At 38.4% G+C, this 23,195-nt stretch overlaps 2 protein-coding genes across 3 annotated transcripts; both read right to left on the bottom strand.

Moving 5' to 3' along the window:
• Positions 1–1,038: 1,038 nt before the first annotated feature.
• On the bottom strand, positions 1,039–9,082 carry LOC137285207 (uncharacterized). Of its 2 annotated transcripts, none has more exons than XM_067817473.1 (4): positions 8,987–9,082; positions 8,026–8,115; positions 6,266–6,317; positions 1,039–5,926 (listed from the first exon to the last, which is right to left on the bottom strand). In XM_067817473.1, the coding sequence occupies exons 1-4, from the start codon at positions 9,034–9,036 to the stop codon at positions 5,534–5,536; spliced, it is 585 nt and encodes a 194-aa protein (XP_067673574.1). In that variant the 5' UTR covers positions 9,037–9,082; the 3' UTR covers positions 1,039–5,533. The 2 variants fall into 2 exon arrangements, with proteins under 2 accessions (XP_067673574.1, XP_067673575.1); XM_067817474.1 differs by lacking the exon at positions 8,987–9,082 and adding an exon at positions 8,570–8,691.
• A 7,794-nt stretch (positions 9,083–16,876) lies between these two features.
• Positions 16,877–23,140, bottom strand: LOC137285206 (ankyrin repeat domain-containing protein 54-like). Its single transcript, XM_067817472.1, has 7 exons — positions 22,962–23,140; positions 22,091–22,304; positions 21,170–21,217; positions 20,036–20,206; positions 19,612–19,659; positions 19,050–19,174; positions 16,877–18,636 (listed from the first exon to the last, which is right to left on the bottom strand). The coding sequence occupies exons 1-7, from the start codon at positions 23,019–23,021 to the stop codon at positions 18,451–18,453; spliced, it is 852 nt and encodes a 283-aa protein (XP_067673573.1). The 5' UTR covers positions 23,022–23,140; the 3' UTR covers positions 16,877–18,450.
• Positions 23,141–23,195: the final 55 nt, after the last annotated feature.

Raw genomic sequence — 23,195 nt, 5'->3', positions numbered from 1 at the left:
CACTATGACTTGGCTTTCAGCTCACATTCAGTTTGTCGTGATGTCCAATATGATATTTTACTGATTTGATACTGTTTGTATGAGAGAAAAAGAGATATGTTTCATCTGTGATATTTTGGCATATGAAGATGAGATGTCATCTAGCCATCCAGACTACCAGTTGGCCGGGCCTGGTATGTAGCGCATCAAGCTGTGGTTTGCACACCACTACCTACTGCACTGTCAGCTAACATTTGATCACTGTCTCACTGCTGATTAACAATTGGAGCTTGAACCTTTCAACTGTAGCAAATTATGTAACTGTAGAAAAGTATGAAATGAATGTGTTTCTTGTTGAGTATCCACCATGAAATGTGACTTTCCTTACCCAGATAACAAGACAATAATAAGTGCATTTATGATGCACTGAACTCCATTCACTTGGTGCATGCTCATAGCAATATCTCTCACACTACTAACCCAGCTGCCTGTGAGGTGCTAGAGGGTTAATAGTCATATGATCCCTGAAGATGGAGGTTACAACTGATCTTCACTAACCCATGCTTGTCGCAAGAGGCGACTAAAAGGATCTTTTTTTGGTCAGTCTCACTGACTTGGTTGACACTTGTAATTGTATCACAATTTTGTAGATTGATGCTCATGTTGTTGATCGCTGGATCATCTGATCCAGACTGCCACCATATATGTGGAATATTGCTGAGTGTGGCGTAAATTTTAACTTGCTCATCTAACAGTCAGATGACTCAATCCACCAGGTACCAGTTTTTCTGCTGGGTGAAAGGGGACAATTTTGAACAAGCTCAATTGCCTAAGGTGGGACCACATACATCAAAGATGCTTCTTTGTGGGGCAGGACTATAGTCCTGGAAACTCCCAGGAGTCAAGCTGGTAAATGCATTTTTTAACTTCCACTGATTGTGACCTGAGCTCTATGCACAGAGCCCCACACCATGACGTTTAACTGTTTTTCTTGCTATCTGCACAGGGTTTGCCTTGCTACACTCAAATAGTGCACCTCAAGAGAATAAACAGACAATCTGAATGTTGAAAGATATTTTATTTTCTAGCTTGATCATCAAGCCATAATATATGACAGCAAAAATACAGTCCAACATGGTGGTACAAGCAAAGTGGAAAATATATTTATAAATAAACACACTTGGAGCATTTTTTCATTCCTTGACATATACATGCAAGGTCTACCCAAGAAATACTAGTTTACAGTGTTTGGGGGTCAATGGTGCTGCTATTCATGCACACTTCAAGTACCATACTCACAATTTCAGTGGTGAATCATAACCTACTTCTTTTTCTAAACCACCAAATTAGCCACATTTTCTAGTGTTTTAGGGACTGGTAATTTAATACAAGGGTTGCTGGGTCCGTAAGATTCGTCTGTCACACTTGACTATCTTCCCCTCAGTATATGCCTGAAACAATGGCTAAATATCACGGACACTGGTTACAGAGTCATTTTTATAATAACCTTTTATTGGTGGTGGTCCGATTAAGTGACATAGTCAAAGACTGTGGCTAACCAATTTTTTTCAATGATTGTTCGCTGGTACAGAAGCCACCCTTTACATAGGTGAGTAGTCCCCTTAGTGAAGTATAGAAGGTGTATGACATCACTATCATGATACCCCATATATTCAGTATTAGTTATGTATGACCATGATAACAGTCTGATACTTCTCTCTAACATCTGACAAACCCTCCACAGGAAGTGGCATTGGTTGAACAGTTTAAACATGGAAACCCATTTTACAATTTTTTTCTGAAATTCATTCATAAGTTTGTTGTTACAATGAATCCACTTCATTGTTATATGTATGACCTCGGCCTCGTATGCAGACATACTGATGTTATGAAAATAAAACCTCCACAATTACCCCCCCATGTTTTCACTTTTTGTGGACATACTGCTTTACATGCCATAGTGTTTTTTATTGTTGTTACACAGTGCTCATGAATGATGGGGTGTAACACCCATTACATGCCATGCCATTGGTTTGTCTTCATTCAGAACTGTAAGTTTACAGTTTACCATTCAGAAAAGCAAAAGGTTCCTCTAAATGGTTCACTAGCTGGTACCCAAACTTAAAAACCTACAATGTTTCACCTTTTATGAATTCCTGTGGAAGGAAAGAGGTTCTACATAGGAATAAGAGATCAAAGTTTAATCAGATGGGTATTACTTAAAAGTTTAACTATTTCCTATGTGTTTACAGTGTTCAAATCAACTGACAGTAGATTATCCATAGACTACCAATCACTCCATTTTCTTTTCTTTAGTTGTCACTATGGTAACATGGAACATAACATTCAAATAATTTAAATATAACTTCGTGAATTTATTTCAAACTTTGTGAATCTATTTAAATCTATAGCAAAGAGCCACTCTGTAAAGAGAATTCATCAAATTAGAAATATTAGAGATAAGCATACAAGTGTTGAGACTTTGCTGTTCTGTAATACTGTCTGAGATGTTCCAGTTCAACAGTAACTGTGGCAACACCGTAAATGTATTTCGAACACTAATGGACAATATACCACACTACGTTTCTCACTACATAAAGCTGAGATGATGATTTCTTTGATTAAAAAAAATATCTACAACTAAGTCCAGTATAGTACCATACACATTCATAAACACCAGTAGAAGGCCTCTACATGACAGCTCTATCAGTTACTCCACCATACCAACTGAAATGATGAGAAGTTGATACTTCCATACACACGCCTCATAGCAACGTCACAGCTACCTCTGATGATACAAACATCTCTATCTCCCATTTAGCTATTGAATACATATTCACAACTGAGATAACAGCATCCATCCATCCATCCACTGCCACACGCTGACATCCTGTTCCTTTATATACAATGATCTCTGACACAGAAATTCAACTTCTAAACTGCAAAATAAAACAAGTATCAAGGAGGTGAAAAAGAAAGCAGTGTTGTAGAAATGGCTGCCCGTCAAGCTGTATTGTAGAATACTTCTACCAAAGGGGCCAGCTTTCAAATTCACAAGAGTCCTGCGTGTTAGCACTACTTCAATGTGCTGAAAACAAGTACATCCAGTAAACACAATGATGATAGTAGTCCTCATGGTCTAGGACCATTTGATTGCTCCAATTCCGAAATAGTTTTCAGCACTTCATCTTTTGTTTTGAATAAATGTAAATATATTAAACATTATTGTAAAGCAGGGCTAGTAACTGACTCCTTAAGGAATGAAGAAATACAGTTATCCCTAATTCTCCACTTTAGTTATAAAAAGATCTGAATTTCAAAGGCAGGAATGGTTAAGGTGTAGTTTGTATGGACTGGCCCCCACCCAACATGAAAAAATGTGTGCAAGTCCACACTGATGTCACAACTGCAGCAACAAGTATCACATTGAGATGAAGCTTACACTTCATACTGCTTTACCAATGTAGTTATTATTTATATTCAAGCTATTCATAAATATTAATTATCACATACTGTAGGAACTTACTGATATACATGTTAGGATAGAGACAGTTATTGTTATGATTACAATCTATGAAGTACTCAGCGTGAGATGTGAACACTTCAACTCTAGGCTACTGCCCAGCAACAGTTCTGAACTATCACAATGTTAATATTGTCAGTAAAAAAGAAAACAAATGAACTATATATTGAAAATATAACAGTATTTTGAAATTTGTAGTACATGTATAAATAATGAAAGCATATTCCCAAAAGTATTTACAAGAACAAATACCAGTGGATGAAATAATCTCCAAATATTGGAGACCAGGGCGTCTAGCTGTTCATTTGCCTAAATATGTCAGCACACTTTGCCTGAAGTCTACTTCCTTTACACTTTAAAATAAATTTAAGAGGTAACTGTTCTTGCAGATTTCACTTACTATGGATATTAATTTGATTTTTCCACTTTTAATAATTGTATGGATCTAAAGAAATGCAAGAACATTTTCATTCTGATCAGATAACAAGTGTGCATAAAGATATCACCTTATAAATCTCAAAATGGGCAACATTTCTAAGAACATAAAACTTTCTTGTTATAAACTAGGCAACATTTGGGTGTACAGTGTGATGCTTGATAATGGTGTAAGAATCTACACCACAATGTTGCATATATTGTAATAAAGAAGTTGATTACCCTCAGAACTATAGCCCTTGTTATCAAACCAACTTCTAAATGCTACTCACAGATGTTTTAAGTTTCAGTTGCCATTACATCCTTGATATCTCCAGACAATATGTCCCAGTAAATCTCCACTATACCATTGATACTTCTAATTTTATCACCTCTCCTTGCTGGCTCTGCATTCTCACAGTAGCCAATCAGCTAAGCCCCAGTTACAACTGAGCTTGCCAGTGTCACCAATGACAGCGGTTGAATCTGCAATGACTCGGGATTTGGGGAAATCATACCAACTGAAAGGTCTGAAACATTTACAATATATGCAAGAACTACTTCTATCTCTTTCAGAGTACCTCTGCATCATTTTTGTTGCCAAGGAAATCGGTTAGATAATTTAAGTGAACGTGAGTTTGTGACTGATATGCTTGACTTCCCAGTGTAGACGCCTGATTCGATAAAAAGCCTGCCAAGGGAGGTAATAAATTCATCAGTCTGAGCAGTAGATGCATCCACGGTATAGTAGAGGTTTATTGGAATGTATAAGCAGGAGATATCAAGGATGCTGCCATTTTTGCTTAGACCACTTCAGAATTTTAAGTCTCACCACAAGTTGTACAGCCATTTGCTAACAGACAGGAGACCATTTCATATACTGACACATTCACGTCTTCCCATGCTTCAGTCTAAGTAAACTTAGTCTCAGTACCTTATGCAACCTCAAACTAGGTTTTGTTAGACTCAGTAGTGGAGTGTAACGAAAAGTACTGAGACTAGCTTTACTTAGACTGTCCCCTGCTTACAATAACATGTTCTCTACACTCTTCTGCTCTATCAAGGTACTGCTGCAGTCATCCAACAGAGTTAAGTGGGTCAAGTGTTGTCTGCAAAACCAAATCAAATTGTCCCATTCTATTTCCTAGAAAATGGTCAACTTCTTTCTGAAATAATTTTGGCAAATAGATTCTAAACGCCATTAAACAAAGGTATTCCTTTATCAAACTAACTGGATCATAGAACATCAATGACTGGGGAGGAGGGGAGGCTCTCAATGAAACCTTTAAAAATACCCAACATTTTTGTCAGTGATTGAGCAGTAGTGAAAGAACATTGATGAAACTAAAACCCTTCATATACTTAATATTTTATGATATTCCCTGTGTACATAGCTGTTCCTCTGATAAATGATTAACATATGGGCTGTCATGTGTTCTGTTTTAGTTTGGACTGATTACAAGGACTATAGTAACAAACTGTCTTGAAGTTAGTCAGGGGACATTTCGTAGAGCAGGGCACTAGACATTGCTACTATAGTATTCATCAAACTGCCACCTCCTTTTGACTGGGCAGTGGCGCAAGCCCAGACACATGAGATGCACAAGACAAGCAGCACTAGCTATTGAGCTCATGGAATGACTTTGTCCGTGTGACGCGAGACACATGGGCATCATAGAGAATATTGTTGACTCGGAAGTAGTGTGGGTTCTCTCCCTCTTTCAGTTCTGGATCATACCCTGCGATGTCTGCCATGTTGATTGGACACTGATCACAACCTGCAGCAACATTATCAGAACTGTTTAATATATCATTATTGTTTGTTATTGCCTCCTCTGGATTCAGCGATGACTGTGTTTGATGACTGGCAACTGAACACCCAGGAATGGACAACTGGTTCTGATTGGCTCCAGGACCACAGACAAGACTTGGACTGACTAGTTGAGCTTGCTGCCATGGCAACAGATGAGGATCACAGTTTGCAGAGGAAGTTCCTTCTCCAGTGAAGCCCTGAACATGTACAAGAAACACCTTTTCTTCACAACAGATCAAGTTAATAAAATGCAACAATGTTTTCCAGTCCTTTGGTTGTCACAAACACTACACCATATGGTCATGACCAATAGTCTAAGGAAGAAAGTACCACTGAACTTCAAAGATACACCTCCAAAGGATTTCTTGAATAACTTCGAGATATATTACTGCTACAAATTTTATACCTATCTAAAGAATATTAGAAGACAATTCCTAAAGCAAATAAGAAAGACTCACAGTGGATCTTTTTAACAAGATGTTTCCATATTAGTTCATTCTGTACAAATTTCCCCCTAAATTAACATTTCCACCAACCTGAGATGCATCTCTTTCAACCAATCCTTCCCCCTGACTTCGTCTGGCTGATCTAAAACAAAGACATCACTAAATAAATCTTGATTTGTCTGATTGGCATTATTAGACAATGGCGTAAGGATCCATACCGAAACACTGCATCATATGAAATAAAGAAGTTGTTATCCATAAAGAATGGTACTTTCTCAAATAAATCTTACTGTTATTATCATTCATTTGTTATTGCTCCTATTTCCATGAACCTCATGATCCAGATATGATACAATTCATTCATTTATTGCAGGACACTACATTTGCCATTAGTTATTAACAAAATACACATTGCACTGGACCTACACTTCAAGGTCACATGCAACCAAAAAAACAAACATAATTAAAACACAATTGTCACTGATTCATGACATTTTATATACATTGCTGGTTGTGAAAAAAACAAAGATACAAAATTATAAACGTACAATTGTGAATCGAAAATGCATTATTTTGTACTTGGGTTTACCCTTGAAACGAAGAACGTGGGACACTGAACCCGATCAGAGCCGATGGGTTTGCTTTCAAATGTAACGAAGACTTTTTTGTTGGCTTGTTCATTTGCTGATACACGGAAGGCTCATTGTGTGTATAGATATCTGTTTGATTGGCATTTCAAAAGTATGGTGAGTAATAAGAAAGTGAGATTTTTTTAAAGTAATGTATATAGAGATGCTGACTTTTGTAAATACAGTACATGCATTTGTGTTTGACACAATCAACAAATTGATGGTGAGCTACTGCGTAACTGGAAACTGTCATTCGTCCAAGTACAAGGCAGAATAATCTGACAATCTGAGTTTGCATGAGCTTCTGTCTGATCATCAGTGAAAATTGAATCCCACTTGTAATAACTGTTTCAACTATAATGATATAAATATTTATATTAACCTTTGACTGCTCCTTTTGGTCACCATAATATGGCAGTCCTTCAACAAGTACTAATGCTGACCTGGCCAATCCATATCTTTGATAATCATTATAATTTTATGATTACTGTATCTATCAATGTTCTTTAATGAAAACAATGTGTTCTTTAATGAACAATGTCTTCTGCATTAACTAACTCATTAATAAACCATGCCTCCAATATATTTTTCAGCAACTGGGCTGTTCCCACTTTTATTGTAGGGATGTGGATGGTCCACCTATGTGCACTCAACCATTAACTAATGTGTCTCACACTACGAGTCACAGGTGGGAGGACACCATATGTGGTCAATGATTGAAGTTGTGTATTGTATATTGTCATTAGCAGTCAGGCAGGCAGACACATAGGTGTCAATAAAACAGACATTGGGTTTTGTAAGTGATAGAGAAAACTTGTCACAATCAACATATTTTTCTATGTTTCCACAGACATGTATTAAAACATTTGAACAGTTTTCAAGCTGCGCATTTTTTAGCTATGAAATTAGTATTTCTAATGCTAGACTTTCTTGAAAACTTGGTTTGCAAATCTACATGTATAGGACCTGTGTATATTCATTACCGCAGACCCAAGATGCTTCAGTCACAAGAAACATCTCTTTACCTCCAACTTTGAGTCACCTTCCCAGTTCAAGCCATTAAACCTAATCACTGTGCATGCGTTATGGGCACAGCACAGCTGTTGACACCAATTTGTGAATCATTTGAACTGCAATTTGTTTCTGTTGGTCCATACTGAAAGGTCTCAGGTTTTGCAAAGTTTTGCGTTGCATGCAACCTTTAAGGTAATGAGTACTCACTCAATATGGAGTTTGTTGATACGTTTTGATATTGGAAGACAGTCATCGCAGTCTTCTTCCAAGTCACTGCGAGGACGTTTTCGACAAACACTGAAGTGGAGAGTGACATGGTGTTTATTAGTTGTAACACTACAATGTGTAAACAAAGGGCTGGTGTAAAAGAGTTGCAGTTCAAGATGAAAATACATAATGAAATGTACAACATGATGCAATATGCTTTGCAGTAATATCACTTGTGGACAACAAAGAGTATTCCTTGATCCTGGAGAGATGATACCTCAAATTATTAAACATATACGTACATCAACACTTGGAAATTCTACTTTGCAGTATGCCCTTGAATAAAAAAACCTTAGCGCTAAGACTACCTTTAGTCTATGTTAAGATACAAGAGTTACAGTCACCTTAGCACTAAAATCGCATTGTACAATGGCACCCTGATCCTAAGACTTAATGTAATTCAACTTTCAATCAGTAACATGCCAACCATTGACTTCATATTTCAGAATTTATCAGTTTACTGATGGACACTGACAAAACTCACTTCGTATGTTTCATGTTTGTCTGTGTCATTGGCATGTTGTCGAAAATGACCCTACATTTTCTTCACAAGCTGTACTTCAAATCCACTCTCAGTGTAAAAGAACGCCCAAAGATAAACCTGATCTTTGAAAAGCAAATCAATAAAGCACATTTCATTCATATGAAACAGCAGTTGCTCTTAACACATGTAATGCAATTTCTTCAACTTGTCCATGACACATTTTAACGTACTTTCAATGTTATAAGCGACGGAGTAAAACAGTCACAACTGTCGAATTGACATTTGCTTGGATCAAACCTAACTGCCACAGTGCAAGATGTTTCTCTAACTCTACGGCTGATGGAAGAGATATAAAGCGAAACATCTCTTGGACCTTGGAAACATTAGTTAACATATTTGATCCGCCCATAGAGTTACCTAGCAGCAGCCATTACCACGGGAAAGGCTAACACCAAGAGTGTTTTCATGAGTTTGCATGATTGTAATTTAGACGGAAGTGGTACTGACTGAAACCAAAGGGAGGTTACTCTAAAACATTCAGGAGATTTTGAGGCCCTGTGAAGGTTATGTTTGAAAGAAGCAATAGATGTTGTTCTTGGTCCACTGGAATTTGTGACTAATGTATATAACCAGGGGTACTCTACTCTATATAGGCTCCCTAATATAACACACATGTTCTTTCGTTAATGCATTGCCTTTATGTTCTCGAGATACATGAGGAGATTAACATCTAGACATCGCAAATATTACACTTATATATTCATGGTGTGAGCACAAACATCGAGAGAGGGATATTGAAGTTGCAGGACGTCACTGAGTGTAATTAGTACAAACGACACTAAAAGCCATCTCCATTTTTGCCAGTTTGATATGTTGTTGTCCCTTATATAGCCACATAAAGAAAATGTGCACACAGAAAATATAAATATAACTGCACAGCGTCTGTATACATAAATATAAGTGTGAACACTGCAAGCTTTACAGACAAACGCTCAAGCATGCACTAGGCGACATGACGTCATTGATGTGGCCTGTGTGTTACTGCACGTGCAGCTGTACGCAACGTGTGAAACTCAGAAATTGCTGTCAGTGTCGAAAGCTTGATCTTTGATCATTCGAACGTTCCCAAATTCACACGAGAAGTAACATGCATATCCAGCCAAAATTAACATATGCTCAACGTCATGAAGCCACCGCAATGGTTCGAGCAGAACTGAGTCAATAACAGGCGGCAGCACATTTCCAATACCATCGTGACACGATTTCTGCATTGGTCAGGCGTTATTGAAACCCACGTCTTGGGCGTCCCTGAGAAACGACGCCAAGACAGGACAGACGGATTCGGGCGCCTCATCGAAGACACAGGTTCCAGACGGCAGTGACCACCATTCCGGGACTGCGCGGTATCAATCCCAGCACTATCAGAAATCGTTTACACCAGTATGGGATTCGACCCATAGATCACAGGAACTCTAGTGACCGAACTGTAAATACGTTTGGGCGAAAGTTGTTGAATGTTTGTTTTACGCACAACCTGTATATATGCAATGGTAGAACTACTGGTGATAAAGATGGCAGTTATACATATATTTCAGAAACTGGGTGTAGTGTCGTCATAAACTTCATACACTTTGTAAATATGTTCTCGTGCACTCAAGAATTGAATCAAAACATTTACCAGTTAGTTTGATGTTGAGCTCTAAATATGCCAATCCTGTAGATACCGATGATCAATGTAATGATGAGCCATTTTCTAGATACAAATGGAACGATAAACTTGTCAGATATTTCCTAGATTTACATCATGCTCAACAGCCATCTGTAAATTCCTTAACAGAACTGAAAAGCCTCGATATAGAGTTGTCTTTGAATTCATTTGTCAGAAACCTTCTAAATGCTGCTGAAGTGTTTAGAAAAAAACCAAGTCAAATAACCAGACATTTTATAATAACAATTGTCGATATGCGAAACAAGAGGCAAGAAGCTACAGAAGTACCTAGTTACCTACCAGTAAACAACACTACTGTACATAGTGTAACAGATATAAGAACGAATGTAGAAAGGCTAAATATCTGTATCAACGTAAAAAGAGCTTCAAACTCTGTTCATCAATCAACAACCCATCTGTATTCCGGAGGGAACTTCGAAGCATCTCCACTAAAAGTTCAAGTTGTCCTATTGCTAAACCAATCTTATACCATCATTTCAAGAACTTATATTGGGATCTGAAGCCGAACGAAGATGCATCTTGCAGTCAGGATTTTGATATTGATGAAACTGTTGTTTAAGATAAAGTTGATCAATGTATTTTAGAGAATCCTATCACTGTGTGTGAAATAAGCTCATGTCTCAATCACCTAAAAAGGGGTAAAGCAGCTGGGCACGATGGAGTAACAGTGGAACTGTTAAAATCTTCTGAAAATATTATCATGCCTTTCCTTGTGAAATCGTTCTTTGACAAGAGTATTTTCCCAGATGCCCTGGAGTAAAGCTGTTATTGTACCCCTTCATAAAAAGGGCGATCGAAGTAACCCAGACAGCTATAGAGGAATATCCCGTCTATGCGTGTTGAGCAAACTATATACATCTGTCTTGAATGTTCGTATTACGAATTGGTCTAATATACACTGGCCCAAAAAAGAAACGCATAGGTGAAAATCCAATGTTATGAGAGATGATTTATTAACTTAAATTGCACAAAAAGTAATGGAACTTGAGCAATGATAATTCACACGGGTATTAACAAATGTGTGTCAAGACATATACAATCATTCACAGTGGTATTAAGCGTCTCTATTTTCCATGGCATAGTGAGAAAGTCAGTATCTGGTGTGACCACCACGGGCATCAATCACTGCTCTGCATTGCCTGGGCATTGACTGTATAAGACGTCGTATCCGCCTTTGTGGGATTCTTCTCCACTCATCTCGCAACGCATTCACCAACTGTAGACGTGTCTGTGGCTGCGGCTGTCGACGTCGTAACCGTTTACCCAATTGGTCCCATAAATGTTCAATTGGGTTCAAATCCGGCGATTTTGAGGGCCATGGAAGAACTGTAATGTTGTTGTTGGCAAGGAAATCCGTGGTAATGCGTGCTTAGTGCGGTCTTGCATTGTCGTGCTGGAAAATTTCCCTTCTAGTGTCAATTGTAGGAACAACATGACGGTTCAGAATTTCATCCCGGTAGCGTACAGCATTGAGATTCCCTTGCACATGCACCAACTGTGTCCTGCCGTTCATAGATATGCCTCCCCACATCATTACACCTCCACCACCGTGTCTGTTGACCTCACGAACGCACTGTCGAGCATATCTCTCATTTCGACGTCTGTAAACACGCATCCTTCCATCATGTCTGTACAGCAGAAAACGTGACTCATCGCTGAACCAGATCCTCCTCCAATTCAAGAGGCTCCATGCCCGAACGTTCCTGCACCACTGAAGACGTGCACGACGGTGATGGGGATGCAGAACAGGTCTTGCATGAGGTCGCATAGGTCGAATTCCATGCTCTCTTAGGCGATTCCTGATGGTTTGTGGAGAGACTCTACGCAGCCCAGGAACGTGATCAGCGGTATACGTAGCAGTGACGGCCCGATTACGCAGATGAAGCACCCGGATGTAGCGGTCTTGTGCTGGAGTTGTCACCCTTGGTCTCCCACTCCTTGGACGGTCTCTGGTCGAGTTGTGTTGCGTGTATCGTTGCCAGAGACGGGAAATCGTGCTCTGCCTCACATTCAGACGTCTGGCAACTGATGACTGACTTTCCCCAGCTTCCAGACGTCCAATGGCTCTATTTCTGTTTTCTTCATTTAACCTTGGCATTTTTCGCGTCGCATAGAAAGAAATTCGAAGAATGAATCGCAACAGGACCTGTCCCCTTTTATAGCCATCATAATCAAGATTGAGATCCTGCATTTGCACGTGCATAATGCTTTCAGATTTCCCCACGTGCAGATTATACAAAGCGTTTTCAAGGTGCTGTGGTGTGGCGAATAATCACCAGAGGTTGTGTTTGTTTGTCTGTTTTGGTTGTATTGACTATAAAAACACTTAATATTTACATTAATTGTCATTCCATTCCATATTTTCCGAAAAAATCTACTTTAAAAATGAGATTTCAGCTATGCGTTTCTTTTTTGGGTCAGTGTAGGAGACAAGATACCAGACAGTCAGGCAGGGTTTAGACAGGGATATTCAAACAATTCCATATTCTTACCTTTAATGGAATTATAGAAAAGTGTCTCCTTTAGAAGAAGAAGAAGAAGAAGAAATTATATGTAGTTTTCATAGACTTCAAGAAAGCCTTTGATTCTGTTGATCGATCAAAACTATGGAAATGTTTATGTAAAACTGACATGGGAGGAAAAATGTTGAATTCAATTCTTAGTATATATCACTCTGTAAAGACTTGTGTTAGATGTAACAATGACCACTCCAATTATTTTGATTGTCCAGTAGGTCTAAAACAATGGTGCGTTCTTAGCCCGATATTGCTTTCTCTCTTCATAAGTGAACTGTCAGATGAGCTATCAAAGTATGGTAAATATGGCATACAACTTTCCCCTGATTTGCTAGATATTCTACAACTCATGTTTGCTGACGACGTTGTACTTATCTCAGATACTGTCCCTGGATTACAAAACCAACTGAACATATTACGTGATTTTACGGAACGCTCCGGTTTAAATGTTAACCTCGATGAAACCAATATTGTTGTTTTTCGAAGAGGTGGACGTTTAGCTAAACATGAACAGTGGTTTTTAAGTGAAAACTGAATTACTGTAGTAAATAGTTATAAATACCTCGGTATATTATGTTCCTCAACTCAAAAAAATGGGAAGTTGTATTGATGATTTAGCGACGAGAGGTAAGCGTGCACTAATGGAAGTTATTATTAATCTAAGTAAAGTGGGAATGATAAATAGTAATGTCTTCTCCAAAATATTCGACACGCAAATACAACCAGTCTTATTGTAAGGGGCAGAAATATGGGGTATAAAAACATTTGATGAATTAGAAAGAGTGCATTTAACTGCATGTAAAAGATTTCTTAATGTTAACCCCCCATACCCCGAATGCCATTGTATATGGGGAATGCCGCAGGTATCCGCTTTATATTAACGCAATGTGTAAAACATTAAGATATTGGCTGCGAGTTTTAGTTGTGCATGAAAACCGGATACCTCTCAAGGTATATAAAATGCAGCTATATTATTCTAACTGTGGTTACACGACTTATGCATCGTATATTCGTAAGATCTTGTCCTCACATGGTTTTGGTTATGTGTGGATGTTCCAATCTGTAGGAGATATATCCTCCTTTATTAATGTCTTTAAAAATATTGCTATTAATATGTTTTTTCCAGTCTTGGACTCTGAATAATAGCTCCAGGTATTGTATATATCGTGAATGTAAAAGCATTTTAGCTCCTGAGAAATATCTAGATTGCACTATTGACAAACGACTTAGGAATATATTTGTTAAGTTCAAATGTGGTTTATTAAGATTAAAATGTAACGAAGGGAGATGGTTAGGAATAGATAAATCTCAGCGTTTATGTCCATATTGTAATTTAGCTACTGAAGACGAGTACCATTTTTTATTCATTTGTACATTATATAGCACGCTACGAATTAAGTACCTCCCTTCTGTGTATCATCAAAATCCGAATATACAAATTTAGAACCCTTCTATCAACGGATAATGTATTAGTTTTAAAAAGCTTTAGTAAATTCCTATGGCATGCATATAAATTAAGAGAAAATACATGTACAACTTTAGATGATAGATAGATATCACATAGACAGTATATGACTACCATAATATATATAATATACATTATATATACAGCTGTATACTCTACAATGTATATCGGCCTCAGGGGTGAGTGAGTGAGTTTAGTTTTACGCCGCACTCAGCAATATTACAGCTATATGGCGGCGGTCTGTAAATAATCGAGTCTGGACCAGACAATCCAGTGATCAACAACATGAGCATCGATCTGCGCAATTGGGAACCGATGACATGTGTCAACCAAGTCAGCGAGTCTGACCACCCGATCCCGTTAGTCGCCTCTTACGACAAGCATAGTCGCCTTTTATGGCAAGCATGGGTTGCTGAAGGCCTATTCTACCCCGGGACCTTCACGGGTCCGGCCTCAGGCCTTCGTACTAGAAATAAACATTTGACTTGACCACGACGCCCTGCCATACGCCCCATTCTGACACAACGTCATCAAGACAACCGTCAAAGACGTGTTTACCATTCTCGATATCTCCTGGGCATATGTTCCGATGAACGGTCTGATGAATCTCCACTATAGTGATAAATACTGACTCACTTGGACCTACCTGATAGAATGTACACTCAGGCATGGTGAGCAATATGATGGAGTCGAATACATCATCTACACAATCGTATCCGAGTGCTTCATTGTGAAACCCAGATGGATGGTTGGATGGGATCTCCAGCAATGGTGATTTCATTACATGCCATATCCCGACGGTGGGGACAGTTGCGCACAAACTTCTTCTCGGACATTCTGACCTAATTTGATTCAACTTTGAATCAGAGACATCCCAATCATTGTTTTTTTTTTAATTTTAAGATTTGTCAGTTTCATGATGGATACAGGTAACTCACTTGACATGTCTCGTATTTATTAGTGTCATGTCTTCCTGGTAACAAGTGAGAAATGAGATGTTTTAATAGAAAGCCCAGAGAAACGCCCGGCCTTTGGCAAGCAAATTAATGAACATCATTTTCAAATATGAAAGAGTTGTTGCTTTTAAAGCAAGGAATCCAATCCCCCCAATTTGCAGTTAAAGGAATTCGTGTCGTAGGCAGGACGTACATACACGTAATTTCAACGTTATGTGCGACTGAGTCAAACAAATCACAGTTGACAAGAGCTGATACAGTAGTTGTTTCTTGGAGACAGATAAACTGGCCGATTATTTCAACTTAAGACATGCCTTTTTTGTATTCAAAGTGACAACACACAGATAACAAACTTACAAACTTTCACTGTGAAGGTCTGACAAGACCAGACTGTATACATTAGACATATCTACTACCCACAACGTTGAACGTGGCTAAACTGTGTGAGGGGCAAGACAAGACTGGACAAACCAGCTGCGGGGCACATTAGATTAAAAACTACACATATCGGTGTAATGAAACAGTCCACCTGGACTGTTCTGCTTCACTTTCCAGGTTGATGTTTGCTCCCCAGGACTGACGTGACAATTCAATCGCTGGAAATGTTGGTTGTTCCCTAACCTTGTAACAAGCTGTAATATAGTGTAGTGGTGATCCTAGCACCTACTGCTAGGCCTTTCTACTACTGTAATATAGTGTAGTGGTGATCCTAGCACCTACTGCTAGGCCTTTCTACTACTGTAATATAGTGTAGTGGTGATCCTAGCACCTACTGCTAGGCCTTTCTGCTACTGTAATATAGTGTAGTGGTGATCCTAGCACCTACTGCTAGGCCTTTCTACTACTGTAATATAGTGTAGTGGTGATCCTAGCACCTACTGCTAGGCCTTTCTACTACTGTAATATAGTGTAGTGGTGATCCTAGCACCTACTGCTAGGCCTTTCTACTACTGTAATATAGTGTAGTGGTGATCCTAGCACCTACTGCTAGGCCTTTCTGCTACTGTAATATAGTGTAGTGGTGATCCTAGCACCTACTGCTAGGCCTTTCTGCTACTGTAATATAGTGTAGTGGTGATCCTAGCACCTACTGCTAGGCCTTTCTGCTACTGTAATATAGTGTAGTGGTGATCCTAGCACCTACTGCTAGGCCTTTCTGCTACTGTAATATAGTGTAGTGGTGATCCTAGCACCTACTGCTAGGCCTTTCTACTACTGTAATATAGTGTAGTGGTGATCCTAGCACCTACTGCTAGGCCTTTCTACTACTCTCGACCAGAACACAGGCAGGTGCACATTAACATCCTCGTGACTCAAGTTTGTATACGCTTACGATCTCATACTGGACAGATAGCATGTGTCATATCAGTTCATCTGTGGGTGTGTTTGGTCTATTTAGTACAGGGACCACTTGCATAAAGAGCACATATTTAAAACCCATTTTCCTAGATTCAGTTGATAGTCTTCATGCAAACGGAAATGACCATCAATCCATCACGTGACACATGACAGATTTGTTTTCTTGGCGTTCTTCTTGTTCTGAATATGATAACGTCTGATTTTTATAGACAGAGACCATATAATACATTACTATATGGTCTCTGGTATAGATTTAGTGACCATAAAAGGACAAAAACACACTTTCAATTATACATTTGTTTTATATACAATACACAACAAATATGTATAAAAGTGATATAAATAAGTCTTCAGCAATCTCAATACCTTCGTGGTAACTAAAAGTCTTTCAATCTCATAGGCAAGCAATCTACTCACAGCCCTTAAAATGACCGTCCTTTCATAAGCTCAAAAAGACAATTCAGCAAATGACAAGCCCCTTCTATGAGAGGCTATTGATCAACATTCAGATGTGAAAAAGAATCAAATGCACGTCCTCTTTGTAATGAGTGACCACAAAGTAAAATTACATTTTTGTGCATGAACAAGCAAGATATGCCATTGAATGATGCATATATACAAATATAAGATATTCACTCAAAAAGAAATCACATGAACATGAATTTTCAAATCTTACCAGGAACAAAAGTACAAATGTGTTCATAATTCTGTAACAGATAACTTAATTTGAAAGTAGAGTACAATAGAAGTACAGCAAATCTGATAATCTTGCTCAGTGTGTGAAGGTGTGAGTTTGTTGTTTAATGCATTACTCAGCCATACTGTTGCTATATGACAGTGCCCTAAAAATAATCAAGCCTGGATGAGAAAATCCAGTGACTGATATTGTGAGCAACGATTCATGCCATAGGAGCTGACACAATCAACCAAGTAGTGAAGTCTGACCATCCATTAAATTTCCTATCACAATCAGCTTGTGTTGCTCTGGGTCATTTCTAACCTGAAACCCGCAGGGGATGATTTGGCTTGGGAATCAAGACATAAGTAAATGTGAAACACAAAGATGTTCCTATGTTATGCTCTCCCATAAACATCCACACTACTAAAACTAGTTACAGAAGACATAGGTTTCGCATATCTTTTGGTCTGTTTGTCAAATTCAAAATATTCCAGACAAGTGGTTTACATAAAAATAATAAAAAAGATCTCGTCCCTTCAGACCATTTGTAAGTCTTGACCTGTGTTACCTCATAATACAGTAGCATTGTAATAACATTGTTGGAGCAACTTGCTGCCACCAAAGCCAGGCTAACATGCCTATAACAAACATGTAGTCTTCATTTTTAGTCAAACTAGAATCATATCAAAGGTACTCTATGTCCTTGGGTCTACACAAAGATATCGGTAAGGGAAGTGTTGCAGCACATTTTGTCTCGGTAATAAACACTGAACATTTGAAGGTTTGGATCAATCCACTGGGATCTACGATAAAACATTTATCTGTTCATTCACTACTGCTATTAGTGACCTTTGTGAGATTATTTAATCTAGGTACTTTGCTGTAGATCAGTATGCCAAATATTGGCGGCAAGGTCATCTAGATATATAATTTTAAACGTTCATGAATAAGACTGCCTAGTACTGTTTGAATCATTTTTGTCGTCAAATGGTATCTGAGTTCTACTATTCTGGTAGGCATCACACTGTGTCAAAGTATTTCTATTGGTCCTGTTACCACATACATTCTCACATCCAGACATACATCATGCACACACAGAGACACACATGTACAAACAGACATGCACACATGCACAGACATACACATATGCAATGATGTACACACATGCACACACACATCATCCTGGGTGCTGGTCACTCGTCTTCTGCAAGGTCATGTTGGTGAAGTCTGCCAGGAGAGAGCTGATGTTGTCCACCTGCTCTCGTGTTGATGTACGCTGTAGCTGCTGACACAGTTCATCTACTTGTTCTGATTCTGACTTTAACCCTGATAAATCCAAGTAGGTTTTCATCATCTCTGACACCTGCAATATTTATATGTGTATACAAATGGGATTCTTATTGATAAATGGGAAGGTCACAAGAAATTAAGTCCGTCAAGTTTGGCCCATGCAAAGGACAAGTGTACACAAAGTAATTCTGTTTAACTGATTCAAATCATTATTATCTAACACAACTGCATTTTTCCTCCAACATTTACATGCGAAAAAACTGATTGGGTTTAATTACTGTTTTGGTTCATGTTGATAAATATCTGGACGCCGCATTGTCAAGGAATGCAAAAACAGGGTCTTATACCAGTGTGACAACCTTTTCAACAGACTTGTCCTTTTCGAGTCACCACTGCCAACACTGATTAACCTACCCAAAACAAAATGAGTATAGTTTACACATCACACAGATAGATCAATCTTGAAAGTAAATGAACCATCCGTACATGCACAACTTCATCTCGGATCTGCTTGGAAGAATAGGTCTTGTTCTCAGCCAAGTATTTGAGCTTTGCCTTAGCTAGAGTCACTGGGGTAGTGCCATACTTGTTCACTAGCTCCAAGTCTGGACCTGAAATGGGAAATCATTTTACTTACAGTCAGGAAAGTGCATTCATATATAGCAATGAACATTGATGTTTCTGTAAGCAGCTGTTGATTTCATCACAAAAGCCTACTCATATGCAATATCACTTTTAACATGGAGATCTTTTCACTATGCTGACTTTAAACCAATCACACTTGTTTTATCCCTTTAATACTTAGCACCTGACAGAGTAACATCTTTTGGGAAGATGCAGCCAAGGATCGAAGTGCTGGTCATGGTGGCAGTTTCAACCACATCTAAGGTCTTCAGCTTTATCTTTGTTATTATCTTATTTTCATGGTGATTTTAATGTTAAACTTAACTAGATCAAATCAGCTCAGTTTCAATTGTGTACAAAACATCTGCAGTTTAATTCCTGCAACAAGCTGGTTGAAAGTGTAATGCTCCAAGAAGCTACCCACCTGCCTTGAGAAGGAGTGACACAACAGGCACCTGGCAGGTACATGCAGCTGGAATAACACGATGCTATCAGTGACAGTATCATTCTAATGTTAGTGCCTCCCAATTTCATCACTATGATGTCTGTTTAAATGCAAAGTCATCCACAACATGTCAAACTCCAATGTCTTTATTATGATGTCTGAGTGACTAATCATTGTTGCTACTAACTACATATGGTGTTATTGCTGTGGTAGCTACCTACATGTGATAACATTGCAGTGGCTCCTACTTACATGTGATATCATTGAAATGGCTCCTACCTACATGTGATGTCAGTGAAATGGCTCCTTCCTACATGCCATGTCATTAAAATGGCTCCACCCTACATACAATGTCATTGTTATGGCTCCTACGTACATGTGATGTCACTGCAATGGCTCCTACCTAGGTGCAATGGAGTGTTTCCAAGTATATCCTTCTGGTTGACGTCTGCTCCCTTATCCAGCAGCACCTTCACAATCAGCTCATGACCCTGACAAGAAGCAAAGTGAAGGGCAGTCCTCCTCTTCTCATCATGGCTACATGGATCAACTCCACTGTCCAGCAACTCAATCACTGGGTGCAAAAAACCATTAGCTCAAACAAAACACCACAGAAAATAGCAGAATGTAGACACGATCATGGCCAGTAGAAAACATTTAAGTAGTGTCCACTTGCATTTCACAACTTTACCAATCTATTTGTTGTTAGTACCATGTCCTGGCAACAGTCCCTTTGATCTTACCTGTGATCTATCTCATGGATACACCTTGGTTTGAAGGAACCCAAGACCGCTGCTATCTGACTGGCTTACTTCAGGTTAGCAAACCATGTCTACAGTTCCCACACACATAAAACAAATTCAGCTCAATCGATCATAAACCTAAAATTAATCCACAACAAAATGACATTTATTACATTTCTACTTAAATTTTTGATATCGTCATCATGTTTTTGACTAGCAAATCTCTGGTTCTTGTTTTTGTCTACTGTTACTTCAAATTCCTTGTCAAAAACATCAGAAGGTCATACCACTTGTGACTTGACATCATGATGGTGTGAAACAGAATGACTAGTAGTATAGGGAATGATAGTTCTAAAACACTTCACATATAGAGTGTGCTAAAGCTAAGCAAAGCTAAGCAAAAGCTAAGCAAAGCTAAGGAAATTTCCTTAGCTTTGCTTAGCTTTTGCTTAGCTTTGCTTAGCTTTAGCACACTCTATATGTGAAGTGTTTTAGAACTATCATTCCCTATACTACTTGACTTCAAATTCAAACTTCCTGTGCAGATTTTGAAAACATGCAATAAGGGTGTGGTAGCAAGCAGTTACTCTATACAATCACTTGAGGTTTGTTCAAATAGACAATGGGTCAGCCAGTGTTGACTGACAGCTGAATATGTGTCTTGGGCTGCCCCCTCGGTATATTCAAGTGTCAATCAACACTGGCTCGACCATCGTCTACTGGTATCTTGACAAACCTCTCATTTTCAGGTAGCGTAACTACTATGTAACACTAGTGAATTCCCTAAAACGTACCTGTACAATAGTCATTTTTTGAAGCTGCATTTCTTAATTTTTTCTCATCTGCAATAAAAATTAAAGCATCCATAAAGAAATATAAGGAGACTCTTGCTTTTCAATACATACAGGACTGCCCATTCTCTATGTGTTGTCATAGAAACACTTGCCATCTTATTCATGTTTGATGATAAAACATACAGCAGTCATGAGGGTACTCAAAATGTCTGACCTTTTCTATAAATAAGATTTTCAAATTGTCAAAGCATGACAATTTGGCATATCTAATACCCAGTACATTTCCAAATTCTTAACTGATGAAACACTCATTGACACACAGGATTGTGAGAAATCATTCTACAACCTCTCAGTGTTAATTAGTGCTGTTTATCACTCATGAAATGTAGATAGACAATTGGAGTGCAGTAATCAATCAATAAACAATTGTAATCATAAACCCCTCCACAAAGCTGATGTCGGGAAAAACAGGACACATTCATAACATTGTGCACATGAAACAACACTAATACCACGATCTAGACGATCAAGGAAACTTCCTGATTTGATTGTGGAAACTGCTTCCAGGTGTTTATGTCTTGATATAACAACCATAACATTAAGAAACATATATTATGTTTAAGTTAGGTGTTTCTGTTTTCATGAATATTGATTAGTCTAATGGGCTCATTGACAATCGCTTACATCATAAGGATCGATCTTTTGACAATTATTCAGTCATTTGCTTCAGCACTAGTTTTGTTGCTTTTTCCTAAGAGTAAGCAATTAAGACAAAATAATGTACTGATGAAATAGGATTACCAAGACTGAAGTGGAATGAGGAAGATCAGATGTGTGTATTTCTAGTTTAAAGGGGATCGCGGTAAAAGAAACAAGTAATAGATTAAAATCAGGATGAATCTGAAAATTAAACAAACGAACCATGAATATTTCTTCCAGAGGCCCTTCCAGCTTGTTGTTCCTTCATGCGTTTCCGACGGTGTGTTTGTGACACTCGGATCTTTCCAGTGACCTTCCTCTGCTGAGAGTTTGTGTAGGAGGGGTTAAGAGGCACCAGACACATGAACTGGAGCCCAGCAGGAGGCTCTGGGTTCCAGCTGGTGAAGTCAAACTTCGGATGGTCAAACCCTGCTACCTGCAACCAGTAATTCCTTAGCCATGTAATAAACAACAGACAGTGGGATTATAGAATCAGCATGCCACAAGACAGTCTCTTAAAAACTTGGGTACACACACAGAATATCAGATACCTACCTGCAATATTGTTTAGTGTCAAACTAACCCTAATGTTAACCCTAAACATAACCCTAAACCTCACCCTGACTCACTTGCTTTCAAAGATGGTGGAAGGTATCCGTTATTCTGCAGTCTTACCAAAAATTGGTATGTCTCACAAATAATATTTTGAATCAGAAAGAAGTCATTTACATAATAGGTATGCACAATCTGATATAATAAACCTATTTCTGAGTCATGTACATTTTGTTATGACATGGTGGTGCTGGTTCTGCTACTCATGGTAACCATACGTACATTCCCACTGACTATAATAAGCAGCGTATATGAAAAACAAATCGTGAGCAACCAGAATAAGGCAAAAACATGAAATTTGAGTTGCAACCCCCCACCTTCATAGTAGACTTTTCAAAAAACATATATATATAAGTGTAAAAGGTATTTTCACGTGTGATTAGTTAAAACAAATCGATACTATCCTTACACGTAAATTACAGGCTAACAGCTAGTTTGGGACACTGCTTTCACTCTCTCACTCTTCAGTTTAATTAGTTACCGTATATTCGCCTTCAGTGCTGGTTCCATCACTTTCACTGTCGTCCGTTTCGTTGTTCATTCCTGCAATTACCTAAATGGTTCTAACTTCTAACTTTAAGAAATAAAAGTACAGTGTCCTCGTTTGTTCAATATAAATGAGCCGCAGTTATCTCCCCTTGAATTTTTAATCGCTTAGACGAAGGCAAACTAAAAGGAGGTCATATTTGTAGAAACATAAACTATGTCCGAAATA

The sequence above is a fragment of the Haliotis asinina genome, chromosome 5 (genome assembly GCF_037392515.1).
Source record: "Haliotis asinina isolate JCU_RB_2024 chromosome 5, JCU_Hal_asi_v2, whole genome shotgun sequence".
In the NCBI taxonomy this organism is placed as follows: domain Eukaryota; kingdom Metazoa; phylum Mollusca; class Gastropoda; order Lepetellida; family Haliotidae; genus Haliotis; species Haliotis asinina.
This window is presented reverse-complemented; position numbering and strand designations above follow the sequence as displayed.

What these genes read in the sequence shown, in the direction of transcription:
- LOC137285207 (XM_067817473.1), bottom strand. Translation starts at nt 9,036, where the DNA reads ATGAAAACACTCTTGGTGTTAGCCTTTCCCGTGGTAATGGCTGCTGCT. An exon ending in ATCAACAAACTCCATATTGA is followed by an intron (nt 6,318 to 8,025) that starts GTGAGTACTCAT and finishes TCTTTGTTTTAG; the next exon opens with ATCAGCCAGACGAAGTCAGG. An exon ending in TTGAAAGAGATGCATCTCAG is followed by an intron (nt 5,927 to 6,265) that starts GTTGGTGGAAAT and finishes GTACATGTTCAG; the next exon opens with GGCTTCACTGGAGAAGGAAC.
- LOC137285206 (XM_067817472.1), bottom strand. Translation starts at nt 23,021, where the DNA reads ATGAACAACGAAACGGACGACAGTGAAAGTGATGGAACCAGCACTGAA. An exon ending in AAACACTCCATTGCACCTAG is followed by an intron (nt 19,660 to 20,035) that starts GTAGGAGCCATT and finishes GTGTTATTCCAG; the next exon opens with CTGCATGTACCTGCCAGGTG. An exon ending in GTCACTCCTTCTCAAGGCAG is followed by an intron (nt 19,175 to 19,611) that starts GTGGGTAGCTTC and finishes TTCCCATTTCAG; the next exon opens with GTCCAGACTTGGAGCTAGTG.